General features: G+C 40.5%; 1 protein-coding gene across 1 annotated transcript; it reads right to left on the bottom strand.

The window, feature by feature from the left end:
* Positions 1 to 3,023: 3,023 nt before the first annotated feature.
* Positions 3,024 to 11,414, bottom strand: LOC102306916 (chromobox protein homolog 1). The gene is made up of 5 exons (XM_014330031.2): positions 11,157 to 11,414; positions 8,915 to 9,149; positions 8,395 to 8,566; positions 6,555 to 6,649; positions 3,024 to 5,784 (listed from the first exon to the last, which is right to left on the bottom strand). Exons 3-5 carry the CDS (start codon positions 8,503 to 8,505, stop codon positions 5,634 to 5,636), a joined length of 357 nt encoding a protein of 118 aa, XP_014185517.1. The 5' UTR covers positions 8,506 to 8,566; positions 8,915 to 9,149; positions 11,157 to 11,414; the 3' UTR covers positions 3,024 to 5,633.
* Positions 11,415 to 12,274: the final 860 nt, after the last annotated feature.

Raw genomic sequence — 12,274 nt, forward strand, 5'->3', positions numbered from 1 at the left:
GCAACTATTAAGGAAAAAAAAATTGCTGAGAGGATGCAATCTTGCATTACAGCTAGTGTGCCCCAAAATCAAACACTTAAAATGGAAGGATAATGCAATAATGGTGAGAATGGCTGACATTATGCTAGCAATATTAATAAACACCATTTCATTGAAAGCTCTTAGTGGAAACTATCTTTTAAATTCTGCAGAACAATTCAATGTCATGTTATCACTACTGAATTTTATCCAAGCAGACTAAAGAGTCCGTGCACTCTCAGAGGTGGCATCATCTGCTGTTATAACTTGTCCTTCTACATTTTTCTAGTTTTGAGTTTAAGGTTCTCTGAGTGAGAGACTATCTCTCCACTCCGTGCATATGGAATATGTAATAGAGTGGAGAGATAGTCTTGATATGATAGAGAAAATGCTCCACACAGAAAGGCTCCAGATCACCACACCGTTCAAACCAAAGTTTCTTGCTGATAAACAGTTGTCAAGTGAAATCAATTTATTTATGAGCACATTTGAACAACAACACAAGTTGACTAAAGTGCTGTACAAACTAAAAAAAACAAAAAAAACAACTATAAATGAATATAGAAAAATAGAAAACAAGACTCAAAAGCCAAACAGCTCAGTCACAATTAAAAGCTAGGGAGTAAACATGTTTTAAAAATGTTGAGTGTTAGAGCAGTCATAATTTGAAAAGGCAGACAGCTGGCTACTGCTAAATTTACACAAATTGCGCCAAATGAATATATAGGAAGTGGACTGATTTATTGGTTATGCTGAAAATATAGCCTTTGCCAGATGTATCCTTTTTGGTTCTAGTATATTAATAGTATATTCACAATGATATGTAACAATAAGGATAGAGTTTGTAAGAAATGTGTATTGACCCTAAACAATTAGTAGCACAAAGGTATAGAACAGGTTTTATTCCAAATGCAAACTTAGAAACACAGTGTAAAATCTAAATACTACATGATATCCTGATGTTTTCCATCAGTAAGCAGTGGCAATCCTTAGTGAAACTTGTGGATCTAACATTGCTGGACTCAGACACTGTGAATGGGCGAATGTAAACTGTTTATCAGAGAAACAGTGTGACTTTTAGAACACTTGAACTTCAAGCTAATCGGTGTACATGTACTGTTACATATGAACAAAAAACAGTGATTCCTCAAAGTTTTTTTTTTCTGATTTAAATAAAAAAAAAAGTATCTTTAAGCATAGTGGAATTAATGGTGACGAAGGGCTTTCAATTTCACTTTGGTGGCCTCAGAATCTCATCTCTGCTTTTCGCAGATGATGTGGTTCTGCTGGCTTCATCGGGTGATGGCCTCCAGCTCTCACTGGAACGGTTCGCAGCGGGAATGAGGATCAGCACCTCCAAATCTGAGGCCATGGTTCTCAGCCGGAAAAGGGTGGAGTGCCCACTCCGGGTCGGGGCTGAGTTCCTGCCCCAAGTGGGGAGTATCTTGGGGTCTTGTTTGCAAGTGATGGGAGAAGGGAGCTGGAGAGCGACAGACGGATTGGTGCTGGAGTTGCAGTGATGCGGACGCTGCACGGGTCCGTTGTGGTGAAGAGAGAGCTGAGTGTAAAAGCAAAGCTCTCAATTTACTGGTCGATCTACGTCCCTACCCTTACCTATGGCCAAGAGCTGTGGGTAGTGACCGAAAGAACGAGATCGCGGATACAAGCAGCGGAAATGAGCTTCCTCCGAAGGGTGGCTGGCCTCTCCCTTAGAGATAGGGTGAGAAGTTCAGTCATCCGGGAGGGGCTCAGAGTAGAGTCGCTGCTCCTCCACATCGAAAGGAGCCAGCTGAGGTGGTTCAGGCATTTCACAAGGATGCCTCCTGGGTGAGGTGTTCCGGGCACGTCCCACCGGGAGGAGGCCCTGGGGCAGACCCAGGACACGCTGGAGAGATTATATCTCTCGACTGGCCTGGGAACGCCTGGATAAGCTAGAGGAGGTAGCTGGGGAGGAGGTGGTCTGGGCTTCTCTGCTTAGGCTGCTGCCCCCACGACAGGCCCCGGATGAAGCGGAAGAAGATGGATGGATGGAATTAATTTTTAAAGAATCTTTTTTCCCAAAAGTGAAATATTGTTCCTTTCGTCACAATGCATTAAGTACATGTCTGGAATAATTTTAATCTGTCTGCTCTTTGTTCCATGCATGTGACCTCTAAGACATTATAAACAGATGATAAAATTCTGATGATCTAATGTCATTCATCTCAATTATTTCAACAACAAGCGTGAAAAAGAAGCTTTACAAGACAGTTGTGAAACTTGCTATAAGGTATCGTTTGGTGCCGGTCAAAATAAAAAGACAGGAAGCAGAGCTGGAGAGTGGATGCTAGGGTTTTCATTGTTAGATACCCGGATGGACAGGATTAGAATTGAGTATGTCAGAGGGTTGAGTGGCTTGGACACATATAGAAAAGGAATAGTGAATATATCCAACAAATTATGTTGAATATGAAGCTGCCAGACAGAAGACACAGGAAAACCACACAGAAGATTTAATATGTGTTGAAGGAGGACATGCAGATGCTACATCGACATAGGATGCTACGGCTAGGGTGAGATGGAGGTAGAAGATCTATTGTGGCAACCCCTGAGTATTCGGCCATTAGAAGTAGTTCAACAAATGTGGTTGGTTAAACTCTGTATTTAGGCGTTGAAGGCTAGGTGCAGATAAGCTGTTGCTTTGGCCTACACCCTGCCTGAAAGGCTTTTTTTTTTTTTTAACCTTTTTGTTTTGTTATGGCAGACAGACACATCCCTAGCTTAGATTAAGATTCTAGATTCTGTATAATCTGCACTTAACAACTCAGGATATTTATTTCAGCATCTCCACTACTTTTCTTATTCTGCATCTGCTAATACTGAGAAAAGTGGCTACTAGAAAAGAACACATTTTAAGTGTCTCGGTTGGTAACTGTATGGAGATTCTGCTTTTGCAGTTTTTCTGGTCAGAGTAATACATCTTTGTGTGCACCTTTAAAAAGTAATTGAGAGTCCAAAGCCCAAAATAATTAGAAAACAAAAACCTTTTATTTTTCAAAACAGCTAAAAGTAGATCAGCCATGATGCCAACATAGCAAAGGAAAATGAACATGCAACAAGACAACACAAGCTAATCCACTAAAAACAAACAAAAACACAACAACAAAAGTTTGACACAAGATGAGAAAACCTAAGTAGCAGACCTGGGTGCAGATAGTTCAGTTCCTTCCAGTCAGTGGTGAAGTAGTCAGGATGCAGGACGTGTCAGGACTTCACAGTAAAAACTTAAACCAGACTAGTTTAGCCTCTTGTGTTTGATTTAAAAGGCAAGAAACTGTTGCAACCTTTACCCAGTCTGTGTATGCATGAAGTACTCTTGTACGCCTTCCATATGTGACAGTCAGGGCTAAGGCTAATAAAAGGAGCGAAAAACAAAACAGGCACAGCAAAACGCCACCTGAAGTATGAACCGTTTTGAACCAGCTTACCCAGATATGCCCAGCTACTGTTCTAACTTTAATACAGTATACATACATGTACACAACCGGGCTACATTCAACACAGAACACTTGACAAGTATTTTTAAACTGATTCTGCTCAGCATGCTAAAGTTTTAAAGATACATCCTAATTTATTCACCAAAATAAGTGTCAAGCAAAGAATGTGAAAGAATACTGTATGTTAAGTGTTGCCCGGGCAGTGCAAGCTCAAATAATACAGCCTACAAAACACAGGTAAATGTGTGTGAAGATTTAAAAACAAATTAGTGGAAATAAAGATCATCTGACAAACTTTCAGCCATCTGCCACAGCAGTGAAACCCACTTGTTTGTTATCGAGTCAGAAGACACCGCCACCTACCAGCCAAAGTGGCAGCAAACTTAACAAGCTGCCTTTATAGTTCAGCAGTTCATATGGCCGTTTTCCTGTTCTTTCCAAGACTACAGAAGCAGCTGACCTTCAGTGGACTTAGTTCACTTAAATGTTTTGCCCAATCAGAACAGCTTCTTAGGAGAGCTCAAGATGTGAGTTTTTTCAACTTAGGCCCCTTCCAGACATGCACTTTTTTCCTGGAAAAAAAAAAAAAAATCCTATCTATTACCAGACTGAGACTAACAGGGCACAGGTCTGAAGATCACATGAATAGATGGGACCAAAATGCCCCCCCATGTCTCAGTCTCTTTCGCCTTTTACAAATTCAGAAGAAAGATCCGACTCACCAAGTGTGCGCAGCAGAGGTTACACGTTCCAACCCTGGCAGCACTTCAAGTCTATGCACATTGTCAAAAAACATGAAGTCTTAGCATACAAGACACAAGGCTCTTGGAAACTGTATGTATCAGTGACCCATGTTTTAGTAACAATGTAACAACTTTGACAGAATGTATCTGAAAGGGGCTTTAGTATCACTAAAATAGTTTTGAGTACAGACAGAGTGGAGAGAGTAACTTTCAGGAAACACTGCATACAATGTTCACAAGCAGCTCGTTTAAAATAATAACCACACCAGACAGTACTAGGTAACCAAACAACCAAGTATAACATGGTAATACTGGCTGCAGTTTGGGACTCAAAACCAGCGACTAACAGCAGGTAACATACTCCACTCTTCACATTTAACACAACCTTTACCACTTGAAATGTCTGTAAACTAGCGGCTAACAAGAGCCTGTTTATCCCAACACATAGCTTATAACATGAAGCTACTGTCATAGTAGTTGAGTGTCAAAATGTCCAACTATACTGCATTTTTTTTGGTGAAAATACATTGACTGGTATTAAATCCACATCTCAGAATAGTGGAATTTCCCTGGTCCACTTGTACTGTGACATCCGTAGCTGCCACGCTGGCTGGTAGGATGATTAAGGCCCCTCATGTAGTCTCTAACCTATCACTATGAACAGTCAATGATGCATGAGATTAAAATGACCACATCAACAATAATGAGAAAATGGGTGGCACAAAGAACAGACACTGAAAGGACATTGTTTGTCCATTCTTTCACTCCTCACTTCATCCCCATTCAAAAGAATTTCCCACCTTTGTATCCTGACAAAGCAGGAAGTAAACTTTGTCCTGTCTGTCACAATTTGTGATCTTCTTTTACAACCTCCCCCCCCCCCTCTTCTTTTTCCCCTCCTCCCCCCTCTTCAAACAGATATCTGAAATAAGGAACAGTGACTGGAGGAGAAAAACTTACAAATCACAGCCAAACTTTGAGCTTGCTTCAAGGCAAAGAGGTAAGCTGACAGCTGGCTGCCACTTTTCACTAAGTGTAGGAGAAAATTTCATAATTTCCACTGTTTTCAGTTGAATATTGTTAAACATAGTGGGGGTTAAGGGAGGAAGTTAAGTATCAGCATACTTGTTTAAAAAAAAAAAAAAAAAAGATGGTAAAAAATAAATAATTAAAAAAATTTTCAGCCAAGATACAGGTGGGACCATCTTTTGAGAATTCCTTGCAGGGCAGGAAAACAATTCTTATTCCCCCTCTGTCAGCCACATTGGCAGATATTTTTCATTGCTTTTGCTGCCAAAGTTGCTGCTAGAGTTGACCAACCTGGATGACACCTCACCAGGGCACAGTTGATTTCCTGCCCTGCACCTCCCTTTTTTCTTTGCACCCCCCAAAAAATCTAGTCTTTTTTGTCTTCCTCTTTCTTCTCCTCTTCTTCTGTGGGGTAGGAGTGCCATGTGAGGCGTTCCTCATAGAAAGAGATGACCACTTGTGGACATTTGACGTTTGCTTCCTTAGCTGGGACAAGGTCAGCCTCATCTGAGTTTTTCCTGTTGAGTTTTATTGAAGAGAGAAATCTCATTAATGTCAAGAACCAAACTTCTTATTTTGAAGCCATAGCCAATGGACTCACTGGCCTTTTTAATAGGCCCACCTGTTCAGCTATATTCTGACAGCTGGTGCGTACATGCATGCTGTGCTGAAAATACATTGTATATTATTCTGTAGATGTGGTTACACTACAGACACTTCTTAAATATTGACAAAAATGCCAGATCTTTTCTTGTAAATGTCCATATCCATGCAAAACAAAATGATTTTATTTGGCTGTAAAATCTCAGGAACAACCCAGTCCAACCAGACACAGATAACCTAGATGGGATATTGTCACTTAAAATCCTTCTCTTAATCTCAAATCATTCAACAGCCCTGAATGATCAGGACCCAATATATCTTGGACCTCACAACACTTCCCTCTCAGTCTGCAGGCTTATTTGTACTTCCTGGAATTTCCAAACAAATAATCACTTTTCTAATCATTACCAAAAATGTAAAATGAATAACCTTGAGTAACAAAAAACCCATAAAAGAACTTTACCAAAAGCTCTGAGTTAAATTGATTAAAACTCAGTTTCCCTAATAAAGTGCTCAGTTACACAGTACAATAAACTCTGGAATCCAGAGTGAGAGGAAAAAAATAACTTGCATCTATGAATTTATAAGACCTTTCGCTGAATTTGGATAACTTCTAACTTCCAAATGACAGAGCGGAGAAATAACTGGGATTCATTATGATACGTTTGTGACAATGAAAACTTACCACTTCATAAGGAACATCAGCTCTCCACTCGAGTCTGTCGCTCCAATAATCCTCTCAGGCTGCAGTCCTCTGCCAAAACCTCTGGCCTTCTCACCCTAGACACAGGAAGGCATTTGACAAAAGGTAAGGAAAACAAGCAGGCAGGGGACATCACTCCATAGACATTAAAGCAACTGTTTCTCAGGATTACCAGTGATGTTTGGGGCATGTTTACTTATCCAAAAGTCTCAGAAAACAAAAAATTCCCAATAAACATTGATTATATCTCATTAACTCCATTACTAACCATTTCAATCAATATTTGGTAATGGTGTATACCCCTCACAGATCATGGTTCAATTAGGATAATTCACTCGTTTTTCATAAAAAACATTTTAAAACTTAATGTATGTTGGAAAGACCAACATATATCAAGTTTTACATGAAATTGATTATTTTAAAAAGTTATTTTACAATTTCTATTTTTCTCTTTTTTATGCAGTGATGCAGAAAAAGTAACATGTGACATGTCTTCTGGGTTAAATTGACCCGCTGACTTAAAATCAAGACTAATGACTCAAAAGGATTTGTAGTGAAAGTAAACTTTATTTAAGCACTGTTTTAGATCCAGAAAGGATCAAAATACGAGATTAGCAATATGAAGACAGTGTGTGTGTCTGAGTCGCCACAGTACGCTAGTGACAGACCGTCAATGTTGTGACAGCAACACTATGCAATGTTTAGAACTAGAAATACACAAAAATTAATAGGTGGAACTGAAACAGGTGCATGTGTCTACACAGCACATGAGGGACATGTCATCACTGAATGTTTTGTGCAAATGAATTTTGCACTTTTTACAGAGGTCATGCTTGTCTTGACATCATCAGATGGCTTGCAGAACTGGCATCTCTGCTTCTTCCCACCAGCAGCAATCTAGAAAGAAGAGGATGATGATTACTATGTTTTTTGCTGATCTCAAGACACACACAACATACTCTCACAGAGACACACACTTACCTCAAGCACTGGTGTAATGGGTGAAGCCCTCTCCCTCACTGTAGCTGCAGCAGGTGGGGTCCTTGGCATGTGCTGCCTCCATTGTATATGCGGTACCACAAATGCCTTCCCCAGCTCCTCAAGAAAGATGCGCCTCTTGTACAGCTTTGACATGTACCACTCAGGAAAGATCTCCGTCCAAAGGACAAATTCGTCATAGGTGGACAATCAATCATGTTGTAAACGATGACCAGTGGCCAGCGTGCAGTCATTCGCTTGGTCCTGTAGGAGACTGTGACTTTGTCCAAGTTGTCCACCTCCCCTTAGGTGGCACTGTAGTCTTTCTCTTTAGAAGCTCCTGACCCAAGTTGTAGCTTGTGAAAAAACTGTCACATGTTATGCTGTGCTCCCTGAGACCTTGTGCCCCGATTCTTCTCTGGGACTCCTCCACCCAGCTTTCCAGCATGCATGTTCAATGCATAGCTAGTGTTTGCATCACATGCTGCCCAGATTTTTATGCCATATTTGGCTGGTTTGGTAGGCATATATTGCCTGAATGGGCAGCGAGCTCGAAATGCCACTAGTCTTTCATCCACTGTGACATTAGGGCCTAATGGGCCTTCGGGGTGCACATACGTAAATGAAGCATTTTTATTTTATTTGTTGATTACCCTCATTAAGCCAAGTACAAGAAGTTCCATACTCAAAAAACCCTTTTAACTATTTTTTAAAAAGATTTTAAAAATGGGTCAGTTTGACCCAGACATAACAGGAGGGTTAAAGTAACTGTGGGGAGATTTACAACACAAACAACTTTTGCGGGGGGAGCTTGACTGCTCAGATTCTTTACTGAGGTTCTCACCTCCTCCTTCTTTCTTTTGCTTCCTCGCTCTTCTCCATCTCCCGAGGTTTCACTGGCTGCTTTCCGTTTGCTCTCCTTCTTTTTCTCTTCCTTCTCTTTGTGTTTCTGCATGTACTCAGCAATAAGGTCGGGGCAGTCCAAGTTTTCTTCTGGCTCCCATGTATTGTCCTCACTAGATAACATGAGTGCAGATGGAAAGATGTGATTTGCAGATATTCTAGCTCAAATTAAATCAATCTTTAATCTAAAATTCCTAATTGTATTCCCTAGTTCTTTTACATTTTTCAGTCCATTGCCTTGTTCAATGAGCACATCACCATGACAAATATAAAAGCTACAAAAGCTGAAATTTGGTTAAGCTAAAAAAACAAAACCTCAGACATTTAATTTGAAAAAGTTAAAGTTTTGTAAAGTTCACTTTTCAATTGAACACAGTTAAACAAAACTAGTCACTACATTTGATAAAGATGTGTCAGAATAAAGAATCTAACTAAAATATGAAAGATACATTTGCACTCACTCTGAGAAGCCCTTCCATTTGAGCAGAAACTCCACTTTGCCCTTCACCACTCGGCGGTCCAAAACCTTTTCCACCACATACTCCTCTTCTTCCTCCTCCTCAGCTGCTCCTGCTACAGGGGCTGCTGTTGCTCCTGCAGCTGGTGGTGGAGCTGCTGCAGGCTGCTCCTCCTCCTCTGCCTTCTTGGGCTTCTTTCCTGCTTGGGTCGCCAGCTTGACGTCTGATAAGATAACCTCTGAAGGTCCCAGGAGGAAAAGTGCACAGGTTATAATGAACTGGTTAGAAAGTTAAAAGTATCATTGCAATTAAAAGACATCAAAATATTACTTTGTGGTCTGCATTATCTCCTTGATCAAAAACTATGAAATGTTGACAGCGCATATCTGATCAGCAGCAATTGGTCAGCCTGTAGATGACAAAAGTGGGTCTATGTGTTTAGCAGAGACTGAACATCTAGAATTTGCGTGAGAGGGTCGTCTCCAGGTAAAACAAATGTTCATGCAGATGATTCTCAGTTAAAATGCATGATGCTTTTACACTACCAAATTATTTTTCCCCACAACTCGTTCTACAGGTCAATAGATTACACTTATATGTTGCATACTGTCTTGATGCATTCTCAATCATCCAGGCAAGGAAATCCCAAGAAGTTGATTCTGCAGGTTTCTCCAACCTTAAACAATTTGCACATTAACAATCATAAAAATTAAACACATGACCCATTGCTGGTCAGTGGTTCATTATTCAAATGTACTGTTTAAAAGGTTGGGGTTACCTGCATCTAAATGTCTTATCTAAAAGACATTTAGATCATTCTCCTTTAAAGCTTACTGATGGTAAAGGAAAAAAAAAAGAAAAAAAAGTCAAGGTCTCTTTCAGCCAGTTCGTGTCACAGGTGAACTCAAATGGTGAAAACAGTCTTTGTTAGGAATGTGATCCCCTCTCTTTTCTTCTCATCCCAGCCCCCTCAAGAAACAAATTCCTCCAAGCACCCAGGTCATTAAAACATGACCAGCTACAGGACTTTTCGGAACTGGTCCATTTCCAAACTGCAGACAATCACTCAGTCTGTTTTTTTCTACATTGACAGCATTCTCAGACAGTACCATAAGCTGGAACACTACTAAGTGCATCTGCAAGTTTCCATCCAGCTTTTCAAATGTTACTTAGCCCTGTTTGTGCATTGACATGTTTCTGTTTAAAGTATAGCTTCCCTAACCCTAGTTCATGATCATTTAAGGATTGTTTTGCTCTTAATGCATGCATTGGAGCAAAAACAAACAAACAAAAACTCCCAAAACAAAATCAAACTAAAAACTGGGTTCTCAGAACTTTGCCAGTATTCTTGCTTCCACAATGTGCACACAGAAAGTGGGGCATCGTAAGAATTATTCAAATTATGAAAACGGTATAAAGTTTGGAGAGTGTTAGTTGGCCAATTTTGTGGAATCAACATAGGCAAATAGGAGAATACTAAATAGGATAATACAGTAAATACTAGCCAGGAAGAGAGGGCGGTGCTGATGGCTTAATGGCTTGACCACTGTTTAATGGCATGCAGGGGTTCCAGCTGAAGCAACAAATGGTTGTTCGCCTATACTGCAGGCTAAACTTTCCCTGCGATTTCGAGCATCAAAGATGAATGCACCGAGGCGGTAAAACGCCGATGACCACACTGCCTACATACGTGTCAACTAATACGTTTTTCCTATTCACTCTTTAAAAGACTAATGAGCCTCAGTCGGCAGCAAATTTCTAGCGCGAAATCCTTAATGATACGCCGTTTAAATTTCTCGAGTCTGGTGGTTTGGTAGCGAAGAAAAGCGCCCGCCTCCATGTTGCCTGTATCACCATGAATGCAGTTTGCAGCATGCCACCACCTGCAAACGCAAACTGCGACAACCTGTACACACAAATTCAATGATGAATTTGTAATCACACATACAACAATACCAGTGTTTCCAATCTATTTTCAAGTGCCAAAGACAACGAGTGTGGCTCGCAGTTTGTCCCTTATGCATGCACATGACGTGAGCTCCTTGCGCAGCACTAGCTCAAGAATGGACGAATGCTAATATAATTTCCAGACTAGTTGGGTTTACTTGAACTGGACTCGCCAGAAATGTAAAGTTCACAACATGAGCACGGAGACTAGCCAGGCGATCTGCCTCCTGCAAGCGAAGGGCAGGAGGCAGATCGCTGGCACGTTTTGCCTCAAAATGCTAACGAACACGAGCCTTACCTTTGAAAAGAAAGCTTCGCGGCGCTTGTATGGCAGGCCCGAGGGAGATTTAGCCGTATCCAACAAACGAGTAAAGAAACTGGATGCACGGCAGTGGCGACACAAGAATATGAGCTGGCTTTGCAGCGTGCTCGAGAACGATATTTGCAACGTGCTTTCTTAATGAGTCACACAATAGCCTCTGCCTCGATGCTAACAATCCGCACGACCACCTTCTGCCCGCCAACAGCACCACCGGATGTTACGTCAGTAGGTAACGTTACAAGCGAGGCATGGGAGTTGAAATAAGAGCTTGTCCTTCTTTTAAACCGTTTGTTCAGAACAGTACCACAGTGGATTAAGTAACATTTTGATGCAGCCTAAACTATTGATAACCACAGGTGGCAACCCCCAGGAGATAAAAATGAATGTAATGTGGTGACGCTAAAACCTGCATTTCCTCTCATATCCGCTTCAGACGGGCTTCGAAAATGAGCCAATGCCCTTGGACTTTGCAGAGCATACAAAAATGTTTTGGCTTCTATGGATAGCTTCCCCGTTTATAACACGTGTCGTTGGATGGTGACACAGTAAAGTTATTTATTACAGAGATGTGAAGTATCTATCTATCTATCTATCTATCTATCTATCTATCTATCTATCTATCTATCTATCTATCTATCTATCTATCTATCTATCTATCTATCTATCTATCTATCTATCTTCTTCACATCTCTGTATACATATATATTAGTGATGGTAAATTTTTACTGACTTTGAATGAGTCACTCACCAAAGTGAATCGTTTTTTGAGTCAGTTGACCAGAGAGTGCAAAAAATGTACATTTTCACTCAAACTTAATTTGTTTCTCTTTTCATGTAAATCCTACTGCTAAGATGAGTGATTGAAAAAGAAAAACAACTATTTTATAGAGCAAAAAAGAGCAAAAAAATTTCTAAAGGGAACATTTATTTTTTTATTTATTTATTTTATTAGTATTTTCCTTAAATGTGTCAAATATATATTTTCTCATCTAAATGTCCACTGAGCTGTTGCCAGGGGGCGGTAATGCTCCTTAACATTGGTTGCCAACCAAGAAGAAGAAAGAAGCTGTGAGAGGGGGAGGGGGTAGTGAGTG

This window comes from Haplochromis burtoni, unplaced genomic scaffold (assembly GCF_018398535.1).
Source record: "Haplochromis burtoni strain Fernald_Lab_line unplaced genomic scaffold, NCSU_Asbu1 Contig_678, whole genome shotgun sequence".
Taxonomy (NCBI): Eukaryota; Metazoa; Chordata; class Actinopteri; order Cichliformes; family Cichlidae; genus Haplochromis; species Haplochromis burtoni.

What these genes read in the sequence shown, in the direction of transcription:
- LOC102306916 (XM_014330031.2), bottom strand. Translation starts at nt 8,505, where the DNA reads ATGCAGAAACACAAAGAGAAGGAAGAGAAAAAGAAGGAGAGCAAACGG. An exon ending in GCAAAAGAAAGAAGGAGGAG is followed by an intron (nt 6,650 to 8,394) that starts GTGAGAACCTCA and finishes TCCTGTGTCTAG; the next exon opens with GGTGAGAAGGCCAGAGGTTT. An exon ending in CTGATGTTCCTTATGAAGTG is followed by an intron (nt 5,785 to 6,554) that starts GTAAGTTTTCAT and finishes AAAACTCAACAG; the next exon opens with GAAAAACTCAGATGAGGCTG.